The sequence below is a fragment of the Onychostoma macrolepis genome, chromosome 19 (genome assembly GCF_012432095.1).
Source record: "Onychostoma macrolepis isolate SWU-2019 chromosome 19, ASM1243209v1, whole genome shotgun sequence".
Lineage (NCBI taxonomy): Eukaryota > Metazoa > Chordata > Actinopteri > Cypriniformes > Cyprinidae > Onychostoma > Onychostoma macrolepis.
The window spans coordinates 34,014,656-34,039,218 of NC_081173.1; the positions used below are offsets into that span (position 1 = coordinate 34,014,656).

At 36.4% G+C, this 24,563-nt stretch overlaps 1 protein-coding gene across 6 annotated transcripts; it reads left to right on the forward strand.

The window, feature by feature from the left end:
• Window positions 1-24,003, forward strand: LOC131525802 (uncharacterized). Of its 6 annotated transcripts, XM_058753757.1 has the most exons (10): window positions 40-126; window positions 5,098-5,263; window positions 7,926-7,972; window positions 8,136-8,441; window positions 8,687-8,932; window positions 9,051-9,095; window positions 9,203-9,377; window positions 21,505-21,589; window positions 21,762-21,875; window positions 23,158-24,003. In XM_058753757.1, exons 2-7 carry the CDS (start codon window positions 5,256-5,258, stop codon window positions 9,310-9,312), a joined length of 762 nt encoding a protein of 253 aa, XP_058609740.1. In that variant the 5' UTR covers window positions 40-126; window positions 5,098-5,255; the 3' UTR covers window positions 9,313-9,377; window positions 21,505-21,589; window positions 21,762-21,875; window positions 23,158-24,003. The 6 variants fall into 6 exon arrangements, 5 of the variants coding, with proteins under 5 accessions (XP_058609741.1, XP_058609740.1, XP_058609737.1 ...); XM_058753758.1 differs by lacking the exon at window positions 5,098-5,263 and having other exon boundaries at window positions 22-126; XM_058753754.1 differs by lacking the exons at window positions 40-126; window positions 5,098-5,263 and having other exon boundaries at window positions 7,579-7,972.
• Window positions 24,004-24,563: the final 560 nt, after the last annotated feature.

Genomic DNA, 24,563 nt, shown 5'->3' on the forward strand with positions numbered 1-24,563 from the left:
ATACTGCATGTTTTAGGAAGTTCGCTCAACTATGAGATGTTTCGGTTTTGTTTCACTCAAATCTCACTAAACATGTTTACAAAGTTTTGACGACTGAAAATAAGACTTGTGCCGATCTTTTACCATGTAAGTTTTCATGTTTTTAAAGTATAAATCCAGCCTATTCTGTTATTATAGTTATTTAATAGTTATAGTTATGTTTGTTGAAAATAAATCAACTAATGATGCAGAAATAAGTCGATATTTATGAGGAATGGGTCGATTATTGTGACGATGATGATTATGGTTTTAATTAGTTGGGTTACTAATATAATTATGAGATTGTCACTGTATTTCTAAGGCCTGTTGGGTGCAGTAAAGTTGGTTTTATGTTGGACATTCCTTAGGCATTCGGTGAGCACATTAAGGGACTGTCTCTAAAGTGCAGAAAATAATAATAATAATAAAAGATATGCATTCCAAGATTAGAAAACATGCAAAGCATTGCTCCAGAACTGATTTAATGTATTTGTATATGTGGTAAAAAACATTTTCAAGGCACTTCAGTGTCTATAACTTTTTATCTTTTTGAGCATTATCAACTCTGATAATGATGATGGATAGTAAAGCCTAGTGTCTTCTTTCCAAAGATACCTAAATTGTGTGTGTAGCAGACTGAAGTCAGGAACTGTTACAATTTAAAGTTAGGTAGGTCATTTTCAGCTGTGAGTCCCAATATGGGGGGTGCTGGCTAACAGGTTAACTGACTGAAACAGCTATTATTTTGGAACCTGTGATAAATACAGTAATACTTGTAACACATTATGCAGGACTTTGATTTTGGAAATATGATTTTGTGTATTTTTAATGAATTTTTAAAACATTCAAATCACCTGATGTTGTCACACCAATTGTAATATGTTCACACACACCTGCCACACATCATACACAAAGTGGATTTTGGAAATATGATATTGTGTATTTTTGGTGAATGTTTCAATTATTCAAATCTATATAACTTCCTGGCCATGTGACTTTTTATTGCCATGCTATGCGCACTATATATACATGTGCTGGTCATATAATTAGAATATCATCAAAAAGTTGATTTATTTCACTAATTCCATTCAAAAAGTGAAACTTGTATAGTATATTCATTCATTGCACACAGACTGATATATTTCAAATGTTTATTTCTTTTAATTTTGATGATTATAACTGACAACTAAGGAAAATCCCAAATTCAGTATCTCAGAAAGTTAGAATATTGTGAAAAGGTTCAATATTGAAGACACCTGGTGCCACACTCTAATCAGCTAATTAACTCAAAACACCTGCAAAGGCCTTTAAATTGTCTCTCAGTCTAGGTCTGTAGGCTACACAATCATGGGGAAGACTGCTGACTTGACAGTTGTCCAAAAGATGACCATTGACACGTTGCACAAGGAGGGCAAGACACAAAAGGTCATTGCAAAAGAGGCTGGCTGTTCACAGAGCTCTGTGTCCAAGCACATTAATAGAGATGCGAAGGGAAGGAAAATATGTGGTAGAAAAAAGTGTACAAGCAATAGGGATAACCGCACCCTGGAGAGGATTGTGAAACAAAACCCATTCAAAAATGTGGGGGAGATTCACAAAGAGTGGACTGCAGCTGGAGTCAGTGCTTCAAGAACCACTACGCACAGACGCATGCAAGACATGGGTTTCAGCTGTCGCATTCCTTGTGTCAAGCCACTCTTGAACAACAGACAACGTCAGAAGTGTCTCGCCTGGGCTAAAGACAAAAAGGACTGGACTGCTGCTGAGTGGTCCAAAGTTATGTTCTCTGATGAAAGTAAATTTTGCATTTCCTTTGGAAATCAGGGTCCCAGAGTCTGGAGGAAGAGAGGAGAGGCACACAATCCACGTTGCTTGAGGTCAGTGATGGTTTGGGGTGCCATGCCATCTGCTGGTGTTGGTCCACTGTGTTTTCTGAGGCCCAAGGTCAACGCAACCGTATACCAGGAAGTTTTAGAGCACTTCATGCTTCCTGCTGCTGACCAACTTTATGGAGATGCAGATTTCATTTTCCAACAGGACTTGGCACCTGCACACAGTGACAAAGCAACCAGTATCTGGTTTAAGGACCATGGTATCCCTGTTCTTAATTGGCCAGCAAACTCGCCTGACCTTAACCCCATAGAAAATCTATGGGGTATTGTGAAGAGGAAGATGCGATATGCCAGACCCAACAATGCAGAAGAGCTGAAGGCCACTATCAGAGCAACCTGGGCTCTCATAACACCTGAGCAGTGCCACAGACTGATCGATGCCATGCCACGCCGCATTGCTGCAGTAATTCAGGCAAAAGGCACCCCAACTAAGTATTGAGTGCTGTACATGCTCATACTTTTCATGTTCATACTTTTCAGTTGGCCAAGATTTCTAAAAATCCTTTCTTTGTATTGGTCTTAAGTAATATTCAAATTTTCTGAGATACTTAATTTGGGATTTTCCTTAGTTGTCAGTTATAATCATCAAAATTAAAAGAAATAAACATTTGAAATATATCAGTCTGTGTGTAATGAATGAATATAATATACAAGTTTCACTTTTTTAATGAAATTAGTGAAATAAATCAACTTTTTGATGAAATTCTAATTATATGACCAGCACCTGCATATATATTCTCTGATTGTTTTGCACTACTTGTTTGCAATACTTTTCAGCAGTTGATAGATTTGTAAGATGGTGCGACGAAAATTCTTTGATTTTAAATGAAACAAAGACTATTGAAATGCTTTTTGACCCTAGATCTGTGGGGGACCACAGTTCTGTAATAATAAACGGGAATTCTATTGAACAGTTTACATCACATAAATACTTGGGTGTCTATATGGACAACTTGTTATGTTGGTCTTTTCATGTCAACGGTCTTTATTCTAGATTACAGCAGAGGTTATACTTTTATGAAGGTTAAAGGTATTTGGGGTAAATCGGAGGATTTTATTTCGGTTTTATCTGTCTGTTTTGAGAGTTTGATAAGATATGGTATAAAAGCATGGTATGGAATTCTGACTGTCCAATCTAAATCAAAACTTGCCCGACTTGTACAGACTGCTTTAAAAATTGTGGGTTGGGAAGAGAAAAGACCTATTCAGGAGATGTATGAGGTTTCTGTTTCAAGACAAGCAAAGAAAATTGTTGGCGATGATACACACATTCTACATGAGAATTTGAATATGTTACCCTCAGGCAGACGACTGAGGATTTTGATGTGTAAATCAAATCGCTAAAAAATTATTTTGCCTATTGCTGTTAAATTATTTAACAGAGAAGAGCAAAAATAAGTGGGGTGTGGCGATGCGTGTGTCGTCAGTTTGACATATTGTAGCTTTAATATATCTGATACGTAAATTATTATGAGTTGTTACGTGTAGTTTGTGTCAATGTTATGTACTGGCCATGTCATGATTGTCCAAGATGAATTTCCCAGAAATGGGACAATAAACTATATTCAAATTCAAATATATATATATATATATATATATATATATATAAATGACCATGTAGGGATGGTCATTTAATGAAACTCAGATATAAATATTCTTATATAATATTTTGAGATACTGTATTTTTGAATTTCATGAGCTGAAAGTTTCACTTTTGAAATAAGTTACAAAATAAATGAACTTTCATGATATTCAAATGTTTTTAGATATACCTGTATATATATATGTATTTTTTTTTTTTTTTTTTTTTAATTCCTGCCAAAGACTGGTGCTATTTTCAGCACTAAACACTAAGCTGAAACCATCATTTTGGACTTTTCAGCAGTTAGGTTTGTTCTTCTTAGTGCAGTTTACTGTAAAGTCTTGCACACCTCTTTTGCAGCTTAATTTCAGAAAATGCTTTTTCCCACTATATAGAATTCTGAAACCATTATATTGAAATCACGCAATTATCATACTTCTGTTTAACCATAACACATACACATTACATGTGTTACTATGAGAGTTATATGGCAGAACTGCAGTCTATGAAGTTATACACGCTTTTTTTATTAATGTTATGACATGTAAAAAAGGAAGAGACATGATTGCATTTGCAAATCTTTGTAAATAACTATGTATATGGTAAATAGGCCTAGGCGATGAATACGATACCGTTTATCGATGGTTCACCTTTTTCGATAACGATAGAACAAATGTTCGATATAGCGCAAGATAGAGGCATGTGCTATGAGTGACTCAGACAGCACACACAAACATGCTGAATTGAGTGCTGTGCCTGTCTGTGACGAGGAGATTGTGAATTAAAAGTTAAAATTAATCAAATTTGCTCTGGAGGCCTCAAGGGACAGGGATCCCGGAAGGAAGGCCTCCAGGGTGGTGCGGCTCGAACGACCATGGCAGGTCAGGGGACTCGGGAGGCCATGGCAGATCTGCCTCCGAGGCCGCAGCCCCAGCCCCCATCCCGGCCTCTATGACCGGAGCCCTACTACGCCCCCACTGGACTCTGGTCAGTGGCTGGAGCCGACACTGGAGCGAGCTCTGGGGCTGGAGCCAATTTAGAGGCGAAGATGAGGGCTGCTAGCAGTCTTTCCTCCTCATCCTCCTGTCGGTCGGGGTAGAATAGGACTGCCGGCAGGCTTGACGCTATGGAAAGAAGGAAAGACCCTTCTTTCCAACTTAGTCCTGTGGTGTCTGGGAGGTCCACGGGGTGATGGTAGTTGGCCCCGAGCCAGAACAGAGAATTCATCACGCCATCGCCACAGCGAGCCCGTAGAAGGGAGATCTTTACAGGCTAGGGTAAGGAATCGTGCGGCAGCCATCTCCATAGCCGTGAGGAGAAACAAACAGGGAAAACAAACAAAAAAAAACAGAAAACAAACACGGGAAAAAGGCGCCACTCACTTTCTGTTAGGTCCGCTGTTCTATCACATTACATGTGGCAAGGAACGAGGAGACGAAGAATTCTTCAAGCGAGCAGTCTTTAATCAATCAAAAGGTAGGAAACACAGGCAGGCAGGAACATACACGTAGGGAGTCAGAATGACATATAATAGCGGACACTAGACAATGGAAAACACAGGGCTTAAATACACAGAGACTAAACAAGATAATTAATTAAACACAGCTGGAAACTAATGGAACTAAATGGGGACCAAACGAGAACAAGAAACAGAAAGGACCAAATAAGGGCATAAGGAAACACGAGGGAGGAAAAACACAGTACATGGGGACACAAGTCTGACAGCGTCAGGGAGCATCATCAGTGGCGCACGAGATGCGGTGATGATGATGTAAGTGACGTTGTTGCATTTTAATGTTTTGTTAGTCTAGCACAGCCAACATCAACAAACACTATCTCTCCCATCTACTCACCCTCACTTCATAAAGGAAAAAAATTATGCACATGTGTGTTGGTGATATGTGAATTTGTCCACCCCTACAAATAACACTCCTTCAAAAATCTTAGACAAAATACAAAGTTCATAAATCAGCCTATAGTTATTCATATCAGAAATATCTCCTCCTTTTAACAATGGGATAAAAAAGGCAGACTTCCGTATCTTTGGAAATTCATTTAAACTATAATATATAATAAAGTTATAATAATAAATAATATAATAAATATATTATAAATATATGTCAAAAATGTCCTTTATTCGAGATTATGGTATTGTTCATTATGTATAAAGAAAATCCGTAGCCTTTTTACACCTGAAAGAAAGTTAATATTTTTTTCAAAATTTCATAGGTTTATTTAGATTATGAGTTGTTTCATTTAAAAGTAATCAGCTTTAGCTTTCCTTATCATCACAGTACATCTATTACGTAATTGTCTAAAACAAAGCCAATCAGATTGAAGACTGGAATGCCTTTCTCTAGCCAAAGCAACATCACGCTCATGAATCAAATCTGATAATGTAGGAAAGAACCAGGGTTTATCTCGACCCTTTACACGATAAATTTTAAAAGGTGCATGTTTAATTAATGATAGTGAGCCTTTCATAAAAATAATTCCAGGCAAACAAATTCTTCTCCCTATCAAGCTGAGCAAGGTCAAGAACAAAACCTTGTTCACTAAACTGAGCCTTATAGGTTTGGTCTTAGGTAATTTTGGATTTATAACTACACTCTCAGAAATAAAGGTACAGAAGCTGTCACTGGGGCTGTACCCTTTCAAAAAGGTACATGTTTGTACCTAAAGGGTCCATTTTGGTACTTTAAAAGTACATATTAGCAGAGGCGGACAATCCAGGGGTCAGAAAGTAAAAGTCCTGCCATATTTTTGTTCCACCCATGAACTCTGCAGCTGATTTCACCAGAGGAGGAACCAAGTCATTCCTTTCAAGTCACAAGCAAGTCTCAAGTCAAATCCCAAGTCCTCAAAGAGTTAAAGTTAATGAGATAATTAAGTGTCTAATTAAATTATGATTGTGCATTAGTGATGAACACCTGCTGTTATTGAGAATTACAGAGGATCAGATATTAATGTTTTAATGGTTAAAATGATGCCACCATCATGGAGATCAGTGTGTGCTTTAGTTGGGCTCTTGGCCTTTGACTCCTGTGTTAGATCTCTCTTTGCAGCAATACATGTATTGCTGTAAAGTAAAGAGATCATGGCTGCACAATGAGCAGCTGTACTGATTGTTTTTTTTTCATCTTTATGTTGTATGTTTGGGTTTTGAGAAGTCAACCTTGTGAAACAGCATGCGAAGAACTTGTTCTAATAGTTATGATGAATTCATTTGAAATCGACTGTATTTAATGCATATAAACACTTAAACTCTTCTGGTATTTAGACGCACGCAGACATAATGAACCAGTATATGAATCTCAACAATGGTGACAACCAACAAAATTCTTCATGCTGCAATGTATGCTGGGTAAGACCATAGTAAAACTCCCATCATGCACTGCAGTATGAATTATTATTGTCACCACCGTTGAGGATCATATGATAAGTGTTCATGTCTAAAAGCCTGAGCTGATGCAGTTCTTCCTCCTAATATGTAATCACTACAGTAGCGTTTGTTTGATAGGACTTTTTTTCCCTGAAATTCAGTAATAGCTGAATATCACTCAATAAACCAAAGCGAGACACCTTCATGATGCTCATTCAAATGATTTAAAAGCAGAAAGCATAAGCTAATCTGCTACATCAAGTTCTTTGCTGTGAAACAATATTGCACTTGCTTAAAAGCAAATTACTTTGATTTACTAAAAGGGTCAAGAGCCCAACTAAAGCAAACACTGATCTCCATGATGGTGGCATCATTTTAACCAATAAAACATCAACATCTGATCCTCTGTGATTCTCAATAACAGCAGGTGTTCATCACTAATGCACAATCATCATTTAATTAGTCACTTAATTATCTCATTAACTTTAACTCTTTGAGGACTTGGGATTTGACTTGAGACTTGCTTGTGACTTGAAAGGAATGACTTGGTTCCTCCTCTGGTGAAATCAGCTGCTGAGTTCATGGGTGGAACAAAAATATGGCAGGACTTTTACTTTCTGACCCCTGGATTGTCCGCCTCTGCTAATATGTACTTTTAAAGTACCAAAATGGACCCTTTAGGTACAAACATGTACCTTTTTGAAAGGGTACAGCCCCAGTGACAGCTTCTGTACCTTTATTTCTGAGAGTGTATTGCAACAGGCTAACAGCACAGTGATCACTAACATCAAGTGCATAAATGGATGCTGCTGAATATCTATAAGGTGCATTAGTAAAAATTAAATCAAGAAGTGATGATTTATCTGGCTTTTTTACGTTAACATTCAGATTATAGTTTCATGTTTCTTATTGGACATTTTTATCATGTAAGATCCACATTTTTCAAATATTCAGACAGAATTTTTTAGCAACCAGGAAAGCATTTTATCTCTGCATGTGTATTTGTGATGTGTGTCTGTCACATAAATCAGCTCTTCTACATTCTTGTCAGGTTTTTGAATCTTCTGCTGCTGCTGTTTTGCTTTATCAGTTACAGCGGTCAGTATATATATATTTTTTAAAATAAATTGTAACAAATTGGAAAATGTGGAACAGCTGTTATTTTTGGCTCCTTATTGCCTTGATTTATATATTTTTTTTAGAGAGAATAGAAAGAACACTTTTGCTTCTCATTATTGATATTTTGTATCTACATTTGCAGGAACCCCCCCTGTAGGAACCACCCTTATAAGTGTGATAGGGAAAAAGGGAGGAAACGCCATCCTATCGTGTAAATTTGATCACACAGAGATTTCTGATATTGTTTTAAGCAGCCTATCAAAAATCATCCCTATTTGTGAGAACAAAGACTGTGAGAATGGCAGAGCATTTAAAACAAGAAACTGTGACATTATTCTAATGGATTTGAAACTGAGTGATGCTGGGAAATACATTTTAAGAATCTATTACAAAACTACTCAGTCCGTGCTGGAGCAACAAATCAGGACGTACCAACTTCATATTCATGGTAAAATCAAAACTGATCAAAACATCAGCATGTGCTTTCTAGATTTTCTAATAATGATAACAATATAATAATGTTGGCATTTCATGCAGGGCTGTAAATAGGCAGTAATCAGATTACCGAATTCCTATAAAGGCTTTTTAGTGGCTGATTTTTTTTTAAATATCACATTTGGTGCCCAATGCTAAATATGCGCCTATATGGCCTTGATTGATAATGATGAACAATGTCTTTGTGTTTCTCCTCAGATGAGATTTCTGTGAAAATCAGTGAGGAGCTGAAGTTGGACGTTCCCAATGCTGATAAAGTGGAGCATCAGCCCAAATCCAGCACAGAATGGTCGGAGGTTTGGAAAAGAAGCAGCAGGGTTCAGTGCAATCGAATGACTGACACTGATGGAAACCTCATCATTAAAGTGTTTACGGCCAGTGATGCAGGAACATACAGAGTTCTGGACTTTGAAAGAAACATCTTGATCACAGTAACAGTCACAGGTGAATCTCAGTGGATATGCGTAAATATTATTTTAAAAAGTTGACAGCTGAGGTTTATTCATCATGATTTGCAAATTGATGCTTTACTGTGTGACTAACCTTTCAATATCCTCCACAGAATCAAAGGGAAAATTGAATTACATGGCTGATGACAAACCTAATGGTACAGTAAAATAAGCAGGCAATTAACTGCCTTACAAATAAAGTTAATCTGTAAGTTTAAAAAGGAAATGACTTTTTAAAAATTGTATTCTTTTCTTCCCCCTCTAGTTGTTTGGTTTTGGACTTCAACTGTTGTATTGCCTGCATGTGCATGTTTTTGGTTCTGTTGGTTCTTGAACTGTTTTCGTTTCCTGTCATCAAGAAATGTCTGCCTCTGAAAGTGGAACATGATTCCTACGAAGAGGTCCAAATGCAATAAACAGAACATCTAGCAACGTCATTGGTTAGTTCAAATTTGCTTTCAGAGCCAAAAGACCTGCAGAGAATTCTTTGAAAATGTTTGCAATATATATTTAAATTTACAGTACATATGAACACTTGGATTGCATCAAAGAGTCTTGTAAGGATGGCTTTCCTGCTAAGACATAACTCAGGATCAGACACACTGCAATAAAACAACAAAACACACTGCAGAGAAGATCACATACATTGGCTGAGAAAACTTAAAAGATGAGCTGCAAACAATAACCATATGAGCTAGAATTAATAAATTAATTTCATATATATTTAAAATAAAATAATGTATTATTTTTAATAACAAGATTCATAGATGGGATTCCAGTGGAACAAGTAACAAATGTTAAATGTGAAACTTGACAATTTGCTGCCTTTGGCTGAACATATAGATCATACAGTAAGCATTATGGAAAAAAGTGTAGCTGTGGCCAGGAAATGTTCTGCCTTCTTTGGTTTTAAAAGATGTGGTGCAAACATTGAGTATTGCCCAACACTCAAGAGAGAAACATCTAAAAAAACAAACAAAAAAAACTTCAGATTGTTCAGAACAGAGCAGGAGGGTTAGTGCTTCATTTTCTATTTTATGACATGAATAGAAAATTATCATAATTGTTGGTGAAGGCTAAATTACATCTACAACTGATGGTATATTTTTATAAGTTTATAGGCTCAACTCTTTTTAGCATATCCACAAACAAATTTGATGAAACTTTTTTTGTATGTAGAGCTAAATATTCAGATTAATGGAAACACCATAAGACTAAAACATAGAAGAAGTACACTTCGGTGATTTGATCTGAGTAATTGCTTTCCTGTTTTTATCTTTATTTATTTGTATAGATTTTTGTCTTTGTATTGTTTTGTGGATGATTAGCAACCACTGTTACATCTACGGCATTATTTATGAACTAAAGAGCCAATTTGTAAAACTGCATCAAAGATTCAGAACACAGTCTGTGCTGAAATGTGCTGCTCAAACGGTTGAGATCTGTTGCGACTGAAATAACATTAGTCTTCTATATTACCTCGCTGTAAATGTGAAGTTTCTGGTCATTAAATATATGCAAATCTGGGTTGTCACCTGTTAACCCAGTCAACACGTGAGATCACACGATGATCACAGTGACATCACACCATTCTCATACGGTGATCCTCACAGTGTGAGTAATATGTGAGCTCATTGTGAACTCAGAAAGATGAGCGGGGTTCTTACTTATGTTAGACATCTACAAAAGCCCTTATTGAGAATTAACAGATTTAGATGATTATGTTTTATTGTTTTGTTTGACGTTACCATCGTGGTGAGTAGTGTTTGCTTTAGTTGGGCTCTTGACCCTTGACTTTGTAACATTATATTTTTTGGGGGCAGCTCTAACTGTGTTTGAAAAGCACATTTGTTACGGCAAGGAAAACCAAAAAGAGACTGCAACCAGGTGGTGTTGGTTTGTTACTGTGCAGTGATGATAACAGCGCAAACATCACCTAGATTCAGTATGCAGTCTTTGTGAGGAGTTGTCGATCTAAAGTTTTTAGTAATAGCTCTGAGGTTATACAGTATAAAACCCAGCATGTCATAACAGTTTATGAAGGATTTTAAAAGCATGATAAAACACAAACATTTTGAACTACTCTGTCATTTAAACACAAAGAGAGACATCAAGAATCAGTGTATGAATCTCAACAATGGTGACAATCAAAAGCTTCATGCTGCAATGCATGCTGGGTACCTAGTCTCTGTGCACTGAGTGCACTTTGACCTCACATTAGTATGAGCACACAGTGAGGGCGCTGTGAGGTTACACTTTTAGCTCACTGTTACCTCACATTGTGACCTCATCACGAGTATCCTGTGAGCTCATGGTGACATCACTGTGAGATCAAATTGTTGACTGGGAATGTATCCTGGTTTATGATGTCAGTGATTGTTTTTGCAGCTTAATTTTAGCAAATGCTTTTCTTGAACGCTTAAACATTACAAGTGTCAATATGAGGCTAATATGATTGAACTGCATTCTGAGTAAAGTTATTTCACTCTTTTAACTCACATTATGACATAAACAGGGAAAATCAGACACCATTTGCATTTGCAAGCCTTTGTAAAGTATGTTTATAGGGTAAATACTATTAATTAATCAAAAGCAGGTGCATAAACCTTATCTTGTATAAAACATGGAATATTTATGATCATAGACTCTCAAATCACTTAACTGTAGGCCAAGTGTCTAAGCTAATGTAGACTACATGCAGCAGGTTATTAAAAACTACATGAGGAAATCATGAGGATTTTAATGCAATAAATCTAGGCAGGGATGCAACACTTGAACTGGCATAATGCTCTTGAACGCCCCAGCCAGCACACTTATGTGGGGCCCAGATGGGTGGCACCTGGGCTATCTAACTGGGCCCCAGCCAGTTTTGTCCTCAGTTTCCATGAGGGCCCCACATGGGTCAGCCCAGATGAAACAATGAAATGAACTCTGCTCAGTATGCATACTACAGAGTGCTAAAAATAAGACTGAAGCAGCACTGCAGTTCATTAGATAATTAAGTGATTAATCTAGTACTGATTGAGCATTAGTGACGAACACCTGCTAAAGAAAAAGAGACGAGCAGAAACACAACAACTACTATTGACTTCCAGCCACAGGCTGCAAAACAACTGAAGATAAAAGACATTAAATCTCTGAAGATCTCAGCAGAGGAGGATTAAACAACTCCACAAACAGCATTACTAGCATCATTATTACTAACCAGACTGACCTTATTTTTTTGAGAATTACAGAGTTACAGATGTTGGTTTTATTGAAAAGTATATTTGTCACCATTATGGAGAATAGCGTTTGTTTTAGTTGGGTGGTTGGCCCTTAAAGTTTTAACTTTAGCTTTTCTCTGGCTGCTTTAACTGTGTTTGTTATGGCAAGACAAGCAAGAAAAAAAACTGTGATGATGACGATATAATCAACAAGTAATAGCCTGATTCTGGAGACTGATTTCTAATGGCACGGATGATGTGATAATAACATCACATTAATAACACTTGATATGTGGCTGTATACATTCAACAGTGCAGAAGAATATTAAAATATATCTTTCACAAAACGCTTTGAGCTCCTGCCTCACAAACACACAGACATCAAGAATCAGTGTATGAATCTCAACAACAATGACATGATTCATGCTGCAATGCATTCTGGGTGCAGCACACAAAAGTCAACCATGGCTCCCAGCATGCAATACAGCATGAATTGTGTCACCATTGTTGAGATTCGTACACTGATTCTTGATGTCTGTGTGTCTGAAAGAGTTGACAGTTAATAACCCAAATTCAGAATTTCAAATCTGGTTTTTTTTTTTTAGTAATGTGAAAACTTAATCTGTTGATTATAACAAGCCACTTCCGAACAGTGATGAGCTCTATGAAAAAGACTGCTTTATAATGTTAAAATCTTTACGACCACCAATGATCAACCGTTATCAGCTGGTAACCTTTGAGTCTAACTGTCTTTACACATAACATGTTTTCTAAACACATTGTGGCAAAGAAAACAAGCACATAGAGTAACATAAGAGTCAAGAGCTCTATTAAAGCAAACGTTATTCACCATAATGGTGACTTCAAACCAAACTCTTACTTTCAATAAAACATCAACATCTGAACCTCTGTATTTCTCAGTAAGAGCTTCTCCAGACAATCTGACAGAAATAAAGTCAGTCTGGTTAGTAATAATGATGCTAGTAATGCTGTTTGTGGAGTTGTTTAATCCTCCTCTGCTGAGATCTTCAGAGATTTAATGTCTTTTATTTGCAGTTGTTTTGCAGGCTGTGGCTGGAAGTCAATAGTAGTTGTTGTGTTTCTGCTCGTCTCTTTTTTCTTTAGCAGGTGTTTGTCACTAATGCTCAATCAGTACTAGATTAATCACTTAATTATCTAATGAACTGCAGTGCTGCTTCAGTCTTATTTTTAGCACTCTGTAGTATGCATACTGAGCAGAGTTCATTTCATTGTTTCATCTGGGCTGACCCATGTGGGGCCCTCATGGAAACCAAGGACAAAACTGGCTGGGGCCCAGTTAGATAGCCCAGGTGCCACCCATCTGGGCCCCACATAAGTGTGCTGGCTGGGGCATGTGGAAAGACTTTGTGTTTTAGAGTTTCTGCATTGCGATCTAATGATACGATTTAAATGTTGACATGTTTTAAACTCTAAAGCAGAATTGAGAAGTGACATTTTTTCTGTGTTGTGGCTTCAGAAAAGTCACACGAAATATTCAGCTCTAACAGCTTATCTGAGATCGGATTTGCTTCATCATGATCATGGAGAAACAGGAAACAGGCCTTCCTCAAAATTAAAAGTCAGAGTATTCAAGTTAATTATTAAATTCATATGCAAATGATAACAAATAATTCACAAAATCATGTCAAATCAGAATCATTTTCCCACAGCTCAATGTGCGACAGGACAATATTGATCCATACCCTTTAGAAGGTGCCAAATATTCTATGTTCACCTGTGTTATTTTCAGTTTTGTTTTAACTCAAATCTTGCTAAACATTCAGTGGTTTACAAACTTTTGACACCTGAAGATAAGACTCATGCGAAATGTTCACAATCTATATTTTCATGTTTTTAAATATTAATCCAGCTTGTGTGTACATTTAAATTTATTTAACCTTTATCTAAATAGGCAAGTTAATTAAGAACAAGCTCTTATTTTCAATAACAGCCTGGCAAATAGTATTATAAAATTAGGAGCATGGCTAAATCAGTATGCAAACTCTTTCATGCGCTGATATTGCATTGCTGCAATGTAGCACTTTCTTTCAAAAAGTATTTTTTTAATTCTTTCTATTGTGCATTTTTATAGCTTGTTTTATATTAAGTCCAGGGTTTTGAAATGAGCGTTCTGTAGTACAATACTGTATGTTGGTCCTGGAATGAAGTGTTCTTTAAGGTTATATTTACAATGACATGATGAAGTGTCTTCATCATTATCTACTATAGAGAGTTTTTCACTTCCACTATTGCTTTTGAGTGCTTAATCAGAGATTTGCATTATTCGTTATAAATCTGGTTTGTACTGTGAAAAACAAAACAAACAAACCACTTTTATTAGAAACATTTTTGCACAATAAAACCTGTAGTGTAAAATCAACACTACCAGTGTATATATAATCCACACTCAGAGTGTTAAAAAAGTAACACTGAAGCAGTGTTAAAGTTAATGAGATAATTAGTTTAGTAACTGAGTGACGATTGAGCATTAGTGATAAACACCTGCTGTTAACAAACTGAATCACTGAAAGAAAGAGAAAGAAGAACAGAAAAAAGAGACGAGACGAGCAGAAATACAAGATCTACAACTGACTTCAGCCACAGCCTTAGATGAAATCAACACAAGATAAAAGAAGACATTAAATCTCTCAAGATCTCAGCAGAGGATGATTAAACAGCTCCACAAATAGTATTACCAGCTTCACACGTTACTAACCAGATTGACTTTAGATGTTGATGCTTTAGTTTAGTTTGAATTACCATTATCAAGGTCAGTGTTTGCTTTAGTTGGGTTCTCAACCCTTGACTTAAAAGAAATAATTGATTTCTTTCAGAGTATAGTCATTGATTGGTTAGAAATTTTGCTGACATGAAATATACATATCATAAACATGATCCATCAGTTTTAAGATTAATCTGAAATACTTTCAAAAGTAAATCTGCACTAGCAGCTAAAAACTGCATTATCATACAGACACCAAGACTCAGCGTATGAATCTCAATAAGTGTGACAATCAACATATTCAGATAAACAGATCCTCTGTGAACATTACAAAACACGATACTAAAAGTCACATCAAAATAGCAAAACAAAAGGAAATGGTAAGAATAAAAGAAAATACTAAGACAGCTGCATAATTTATTCATGTCGCATTGCATGCTGGGAGCCATGGATGAGTTTTGATTGGTGCTCCCAGAATGCACTGCAACATGGAGCTTTATGTTGATTGTCACCATTGTTGAGATTCAGATGCTGATTCTTGAAATCTTTTTGATGAAGTAAAGCAAAGCTTTCAGTGCAGAATAAGTTTCAGAAGTCTTTCAGATTAATATTAAAACTACTTACCTGGCAGGGAAGACACCATGATCAAGAAGGCGGTTCATCCAGGGCAAATCAATTCAAAGCCTTTTGACGATTCATTTTTCCTCTCGGGGATTTAAGAGCTAGAATGTCGGTGCAAGGATAACGACGGAATGCTGCAAGATTTGTGTTATTGGAGGATCTGGAAATGAACCATTTGACCTTTAGCAGAAGGATATTGAAAAGTGAATTGGGATTTAATCCTTCCCAGCTGGACTTCGTCTTTGCCTTACCGGGTAGGAAAACTTTTGAAGTGATATTTACTACCCTGTTGCTATATGAACAATGTCTGGAAAGATTTCAAAGAAAGAAGAATGAGTCTGCTTGTTTTCAAAAGATTGATTTGATTCCTTTGGCTGAGAGAGAACTCAGAATTGTGATTGTGGTGATGTTTTCAAAGAGGATTAAGCTTGAGGATATTTCTACATGGCTTTCATTGCATTGTTCAGTTACAAATTAAAGATGTAGATGGAGTCAAGACAGGAGCCTCAAGATTCCATGTTCGTTTGAGAACTAACGAGAAAGGTAAGCTCTCCCACCTGCCATCCATGATCCAATTAGGCTCGATTAGAGGCTTTGTGTTCTACAATGGCCAACCTAAGGAGTGTAGGAAATGTGGATCTTTGAGCCATCTGGCTTGCTCTGCACCTATGAAGTGTAATTTGTGTGGGGCAATTAATCATAGATCTAGGGACTGTCCATCGGCTTATGTAAATAAAGCTCGTCAGCAAATTGGGGCGACCCAGGAAGGGGAGATAAATCTCCCTGAAGTACTGGAGACGGAGGAGGACTTTTTCAGTGATCGTCAGCCTTTAGTGCCAAACACTATGGAGGAACAGTGTGTGGGAGTAACTTTGAGATAATCCTTATCCTCAAACTTAATTGAAGAGGATTTAGGAGTGTCAGGAGGGAAAAGTGATGTAGAACCTAAAAAAAACGTTCCACTGAAGCATGAGTTACATCAAGAGTTGAACGAGCTTGACTCTCTCACAGAGTTCCCCCCTTTGGGTCAACCTTCATCAAAGCAGAATTCCCAGTCCTTAAATCGGAATATCTTACTAGATGCTTTAGCGTTTCTTCCAACATCGTTGCCCCTATTGTCAGACTCCTCTTCAGCAGGAGATACGGTAGAGGAAGTAAGAAGTCCTTCCCCAATTACCAGAGTCTCGCATGGAATACAGGACCAAGAGGATTCATCGGATCAGTCAGCCTTATCTTCTAACTCAACTCCTTTTCTTGATTCTAGTGAAATGTCTGCCTTTTCTTACACAATGCAAATGAGCAAAGAATTACTTCCAGAACAACCTGATCTCACAGAATTCCGTGTAATGTTCACGGACTTAATTAACCTCCGAATCTGTGGTGGTATCACGGAATCGCCGAAAATTCCGTGATGGGCTCACAGAAGGCATCAGCCGTGGTCCATGCACGGATTCACTGGTTCAACACCAGCGCTGCATCGGACCACATAAAAAGAGTGACTCCGATGTATAATTGAATCGATTTGTTACCCTTTGTTCTTTAAACATTTCCAAGAATTTACCAATTTTCAGGACCATATCAAAAGGAGGGACATTTGGTATGTTCCATAACTTATTGGTTACATTGGCTGGCAATTTCTGCCCATCTCTTAAAATATAGTCCCCTATACCTTTTAAACTATATAATTACTGATTTCACTGGGATCTCATATCTTTGAAAAACACATATTCCTAGATTTTCATAGTGCTTCTTTAAAAACATTTATAATTACCCACCACCGAATCCATTTTTCACAATGAACCTTTTCCAATTCTCCATACCAAATATCACCTTCACTTGGCACTCTGTACAATTTATGTAACCATAATCTACACAGTAAAACCTCCAGTGTTAAATCAGCACTCCCAGTGTATATATAATCCACACTCAGAGTGTTAAAAAAGTAAAACTGAAGCAGTGTTAAAGTTAATGAGATAATTAGTTTAGTAATTGAGTGATGATTGAGCATTAGTGAAGAACACCTGCTGTTAACAAACTGAACCATTGAAAGAAAGAGAAAGAAGAACAGAAAAAAAGAGACGAGACGAGCAGAAATACAAGATAAAAGAAGACATTAAATCTCTGAAGATCTCAGCAGAGGATGATTAAATAACTCCACAAACAGCATCACCAGCTTCACACGTTACTAACCAGATTGACTTTAGATGTTGATGCTTTAGTTTTGTTTGAGTTACCATTATCGAGGTCAGTGTTTGCTTTAGTTGGGCTCTTGGCCCTTGACTTAAAACATTATAATTACCTTGGCTGCTATAACCGCGTGTTTGTTTATACATGCTAGTTATGGCATTTGGTTGTTGATGGTTAGATTTCTATAAAGAAATCACCAGCATTTAGTGATTTCCGTAGCTGATTTCATTCAGAGCATCCTCATTGATTGATTAGTTTGTTTTTTTATTTTGCTCACATAAAATATAGCGTTTCATCCATCAGTTTTAAAATTAATTTGAAAGACTTTTAAAAGTAAATAGGCACTAAAAGGTTAAGACTGCATTATCATACAGACATCAAGACTCAGCGTATGAATCTCAACAATGGTGACAATCAACATATTCAGATAAACAGATCCTCTGTGAACATTACAAAACACGCTACTAAAAGTCACAACACAATAGCAAAACAAAAGGAAATAGTGAGAATAAAAGAAAATACTAAGACAGCTGCATAATTTATTCATGTCGCATTGCATGCTGGGAGCCATGGATGAATTTTGATCGGTGCTCCCAGAATGCACTGCAACATGGAGCTTTATGTTGATTGTCACCATTGTTGAGATTCATTCGCTGATTCTTGAAGTCTGTTTGATGAAGGAAAGTAAACTTTCAGCGCAAAATAAGTTTCAAAAGTCTTTTAGATTAATCTTAAAACTGCTAGATCTTAAACGATGTATATAATCTCAATAACAAAATTAACTAACAAATCTACCAGTGACTACACTCCAAATTACACCCGTTATTCAAGCCACTATACATCTTTATTGAAATGTAGCCAGCCCTGATTACATTTTCTCTAGGCTTTTTCTTTTCTTTTTTGCCATAACTAACATGTCTAAACAAACATGCGGTTATAGCAGCCAAAGAAATTATAATGTTTTAAATCAAGGGTCAAGAGCCCAACTAAAGCAAACACTGACCTCGATAATGGTAACTCAAACAAAACTAAAACATCAACATCTAAAGTCAATCTGGTTAGTAACGTGTGAAGCTGGTGATGCTGTTTATGGAGTTGTTTACTCATCCTCTGCTGAGATCTTGAGAGATTTAATGTCTTCTTTTTTCTTGTGTTGATTTCATCGAAGGCTGTGGCTGAAGTCAGTTGTAGTTCTTGTATTTCTGCTCGCCTCGCCTCTTTTTTCTGTTCTTCTTTCTTTCTTTCAGTGATTCAGTTTGTTAACAGCAGGTGTTCTTCACTAATGCTCAATCATCACCAATTACTAAACTAATTTTCTCATTAACTTTAACACTGCTTCAGTGTTACTTTTTAACACTCTGAGTGTGGATTATATATACACTGGGAGTGTTGATTTAACACTGGAGGTTTTACTGTGTAATAAAATCCCAAACCCTCTGGGCATAAGCTAACTCCCAGAAACAGTGTCTTATTGTCTCTTCTTCTCCACAGTTTGTTCTAGGACACAGAGAAAGGTGAGAGCAACCTCACCTCTTCAAGAAAGCCCGGGTGGGTAAACAGTTTTGTACAGTTTGCCAAGCAATATCTTTATGGTGATTAAACAAAAAATCATAATTTACGTTTCTCCAAACCGTAATACATTCTGATTCAATGAGATGACCTATTGGAGTCATTTTAAATACAGATGAGGATAGCCTCTCCTCCACCAACTGTCTATTTAAACTCTCAATCTGAATGTTTGACCAAGATGCTCTCTTTAACATCTGCATTATTCTATTATACATAGCCGGTCTAGTTTCTGCATAGGGAGAATTTTGAGGCATTCTCGTATTCCACAATAGTAGTGTTATAGGTCCACACAATGTCAACTTTTTTTGATTGATGACCGACAGCTGTTGACCTTTGACCTTAGGGATTAACTTTATGACCTTTTAATGAATGCAGCTGTGTTATGACATGTGTTATGACAGGTGTTATGACATGTGTTTGTAATATATCATGTTTATGTATCCTCATCCGTGAAATAAGAGAGCGGTTACATTGTTCGTTAATGCGTAGCAGCTGTTTGTGATATAACTTACCGGACCTACGATTCGTAACGCGACATGTGTTTGTAATGCATCATGTTTATGCATCCTGAAATAAGACAGCGGTTACATGGCTTGTTAAAGTGCAGCTGTTTGTGATATAACTTACCGGACCTACGATTCGTAACACGGCATGTGTTTGTAATGCATCATTTTTATGTATCATGAAATAAGACAGCGGTTACATGGTTTGTTAATGCGTAGCAGCTGTTTGTGGTATAGACCTCTGGTTCGTAACGCGACATCTGTTTAAATTGGATAGATGGGACAGCAGGTGTTCTTATGCGGTGTCACGCCGTCCCAGTTTCGGACAGCCTGCATGGATGTGAGAAAGAGGTATTGGTTTAAGGACAAGATATAAGGACAAGAGATAGTTCTTAAAATTCAAGGTGATTTATTGTTATGAGTAATAATACAATAAAATAACTCTCACACATTCAGGAAGATATACCAGACTAGAGGAACCAGGGGTCATCTCTCTCTCTCTCACACACACACACACACGCACACACGCACGCACGCACGCAGCACGCACGCACGCACACGCTCAGGCAAACTATACCAGACTATAGGAACCAAGAGTCAAATATGGAAAATATTGAGTAACGTTAGATAAAAATATACGGATACTATATACTATATTCTATATACAGATACGGTCATCTGGCAGCTGCTTGGCTTACTCCTTGATTAATTATAGAGGTTCAAACACTTACACTAGTTTTAGGTGACGCTAAAAATATAAAAATGTACATTTTTCCAGGAGCGGGAAAAGAGATTGTCGTATTAGGGTTAGGATCAATTATAAATTTATAGATTATAAACACCAAATGGCAAAAATAAAATAAAATAAAATAATATATATATATATATATATATATATATATATATATATATATATATATATATATATATATATATATATAAGTAGACCAAAGGATAAGAGCTATTGTCCCGGACATGTCTGGACTTGCCATAGATGTAGTGATTTTAATTCTCCATCATTACCTACAGTAAACCTATCCATCACAGTAAACTTTCTACATTTATTTTTCATTAAAATTTTCAAAAACATAATTTTGTATAATTTATCATTTAAAAAGTCGTTATGCTCATGGAGACAAATTTTGCAGAGGTCAATCATTTGGACTATTACTACACATATGGTTTGGGGACACTCCATAATTACTCCGTAATTAATGTTTTGTTTTGTTTTGTTTTTTACTTTACAGATTCTAAACACTCTCAGAAATAAAGGTACAGAAGCTGTCACTGGGGCTGTACCCTTTCAAAAGGTACATGTTTGTACCTAAAGGGTCCATTTGGTACTTTAAAAGTACATATTAGTAATATGTACTTTTAAAGTACCAAATGGACCCTTTAGGTACAAGCATGTACCTTTTGAAAGGGTACAGTTCAGTGACAGCTTCTGTACCTTATTTCTGAGAGTGTACAGAAGCTGAAAATGAGAAAGGACAAGGAGCCATGCACAATATGGAGAAAAAAAATAACAGAAACAAATGAACTGTTAAAACACAACATGTTCACAAATGCAAAAATGGAAGTTCTGAATAAGTTCAAGGACTTAAAGGTATCTGAATTTCACAAATTCTCAATTTTGTTGAAACATATTTGCTGCGCTCTTTCTAAAGATACTTGCAAACAACACAAAACTGTCTTCTTTTGCTAGATATCTTGTATTTTCTGTTGTTTCTTTCTAAAGGATTACATATGCAAGACCCTTGAATCTGAGCTAAAGAGATCAATGGAACACTCACTTTCACAAACCAGCAAAATCACCCTGATGGGTAAGAGAGAATTAAACAGCATGAACAGTTTTTAGAAACAATCTGATGCACAGTAAAGTACTTGAGTGACTACTCTAAATATTGGCCTTATCTAAATCATCACAAACATTAAGACTTAATCCATTAAAATCAGTCTGAACACCCAGTAATATGTATTTTGTGTCTTTTCTAGATGCCTCCAAAGAGATTGAAATGCTGGAGAGTCTGTCAAGGCAGCTGTCTGAGGTCATCATTTAAATGCAAGGACAAGAGAAACAACATCTCAGCAGTTATTTTTAGTATAAAAGTTAGTTATTTTTTATTCCAATCCTTTAAATTGTTGGACTAAACATTTGACTGTTTAACTAAACGCATAAGAAAAACTATTTTGAGGTGTAGACTACTGCTATATACAACTAAACATAGGCTAAAGTAGAATATTAAAATTAATCCTATGTTGCTTCATATGGATTGTAACTTGCATGTAGTTCACTGATTATGATAAGGTTTAAATTCTAAATCCAGTTAATACACAATGAGAAGCATTTATTTTGTATGTATACCATATCAAGGTGTCTAAATTCACATTAATTAGTATGTTTTATCTGATATGTTCATTACGTGTTGTAAATAAATATTCATTCAAATATTAATTAATTATAAACAACAAAACATTTAATTAACATTCATGTAGGTGTTAACAATGTTAATTTTTAGTTGTTGATACCTAATCCATTAACTAATGTTAAATAAACTTCTTGAAATGAACTGTGATAGTTGTACTTGTGTACACCACGATAGCATATGTATTCAGAAAAACAGTAAGACTAATCTTAATAAAAACTTTCTGATGTGCTATTATTCAGTATTTATTAAATGTGTGGCATTTAATATGTACTCTGATGATGTACAATGTTCCATTTTAAAATGCTTTCTCCTATCCCACTTTAATATTCAGAGATAACTATAAGTCATTTGTAGACTGACTTCCTTGAAGTGTGTCCACACTCAAAATATACATTGTCCCAAAGCAGCAAAATAATTGTGGTAGATAGGAAGTGAGAGAATAAAGATGAGAAAGTACCAGCAGAAGGATGTAGAGAAGAGGCAGAAAGCGATTTATTCATCAGAAACTTACAACTGAACAGTGATGCTGAGTGTAATGAGGATTTAGCTTCAGTGGAGTTGGGATCCATGTGCGGCTTTATTTATAAAGGAAGTAGTTTTAACAGGCAGTGGTCAATCTCCAGTAACAGTATGTAACGGGGCGTGTTTCAGGAACTACAAATCCCATCAGCTTCAGTTCTATAAAAGGAAGTGATGAGATCTGTTCTTCCATTTCCGCCCTTTGGTCTCCGCTGACGATTTATGAATGGAAGTCGCGCCAGATCCAAGCTGGTTTACGTGTTGCATGGTGGCAATAGACCAAATGTAAGGATCGTTTGTGCAGTTACATGTCAAAGAGTGGAACATTGTTGAGTGTTGAACACGGTGCATCGTTAGGAGGTAGTAGTTTTATTAGCCGATGATTGCGTGGCCATGTGTTTTAACACGTGTTTTATTAATCATGTTATTTTGTTTGTTTTTAGTATTGTGGCTGGATGGTTACCCGAGTGTCATAACCCAAAATAACGGATGGTAGAGGTATATTATCTTTATTTTTATTTATAGGGTTTAAAAAGGGAGTTTTAAATGTTTTTAATTATTTTAATGTTTTTCTTGATTGTTTAGTTTCTTTTAAAATGGTTTGGGTATGTGACTTTTCCTTTTATATTGTAAAATATTTCTTTTTAGTAATTGATTGTGTTTTCCCTTACAGGGATGCACGATTACCGTTTATTTTCGGTTGAATTATTGTTGAGATTGTGTTTTTTTTCCTTTTTGGTTGGATGTTGGACCAGAGTTGGTTGAGGGAGAACTGAGGTCACACCAAAGACAAAAAAAAGTGACTAAATAGATCATAGTCATCTTATAGGGTTGACTTACTTGTTCTATTTGCATTACCCACTGTTAATATTATTGTATGTTTTGTTTTTTGTTGTAGATTTCTTTTTGACCTGACGGTGGCTGCGGGGTTGCCTTCACTGGTGGATTGCAGTGGTGTGGTGGTTTGGTCACCTTATTTCCCTTTCCTTTTAGGTCTGTAGTGTGATTTGCCGTGAGCTTGGTTGCAGTGGGAGCACATTGGTTTGTATGCCCTTCTTGTCTTCACAACCTAGGTAACCTGTGGCCATCTGCGGGTTTTATTTGTTTTTTTTTCTATTTTATTTTCTTTTTATTTACTTTTCTGTGTGGGTAATTGTATTAATGGTCTGCAGCATCCTTTTAACATGTTAATGTTTATATTATTTTCTTTTGAATAAATATGTTTAAGGCTTCACTACCGCCTTCTGCCTGATTATTTCCCTCTTTGGGGTCATGATGTTACAAGTATGTAAGGATGAAAGAACCTCTGATACTTTGATCTCCTGAGAAACGTCTTAGGTTACGTATGTAACCCCAGTTCCTCGAGGGAATGAGACACTGCGTCCAAGACAACCCAGTCTCATATAAAAACGTACCCTGACTACGTTGGTCCAAAGTGCAAAACGTAGAGGGGTTACAATAACGGCCCTTGAATTGTATGACTGTTACGTTTTTTTTTGCCTATTCTTTTCCTATTGTTTTACGTCCAAGTCACGTGACTTTCAAGATTCCGGCCGTGAGAACAAAAAACATGGCGGACATTTCTCTCATTTTTTGTGAAAAAATCAATATTTTGAGTTAGTTTCTGCATAAAAATAAGTTTTGATTGCATTTCTAGCGAGAAATATATATTTTATTTTCATAATATTCACTGAGTGAATGTACACAATCACTCGCTTGCTCGTTGTTGTGAAGATTTTTCAGATCTCGCCAGAATAATGTGAAACTGCAACGTTTTGGTTGCTATGGACGCTGTTATCGGTGGATGGATGGATGGATGATTTTCCTCCGTCTGACGGATCAAACCCTC

What these genes read in the sequence shown, in the direction of transcription:
- LOC131525802 (XM_058753754.1), top strand. Translation starts at nt 7,882, where the DNA reads ATGTGTGTCTGTCACATAAATCAGCTCTTCTACATTCTTGTCAGGTTT. An exon ending in TTGCTTTATCAGTTACAGCG is followed by an intron (nt 7,973 to 8,135) that starts GTCAGTATATAT and finishes CTACATTTGCAG; the next exon opens with GAACCCCCCCTGTAGGAACC. An exon ending in GATCACAGTAACAGTCACAG is followed by an intron (nt 8,933 to 9,050) that starts GTGAATCTCAGT and finishes TATCCTCCACAG; the next exon opens with AATCAAAGGGAAAATTGAAT.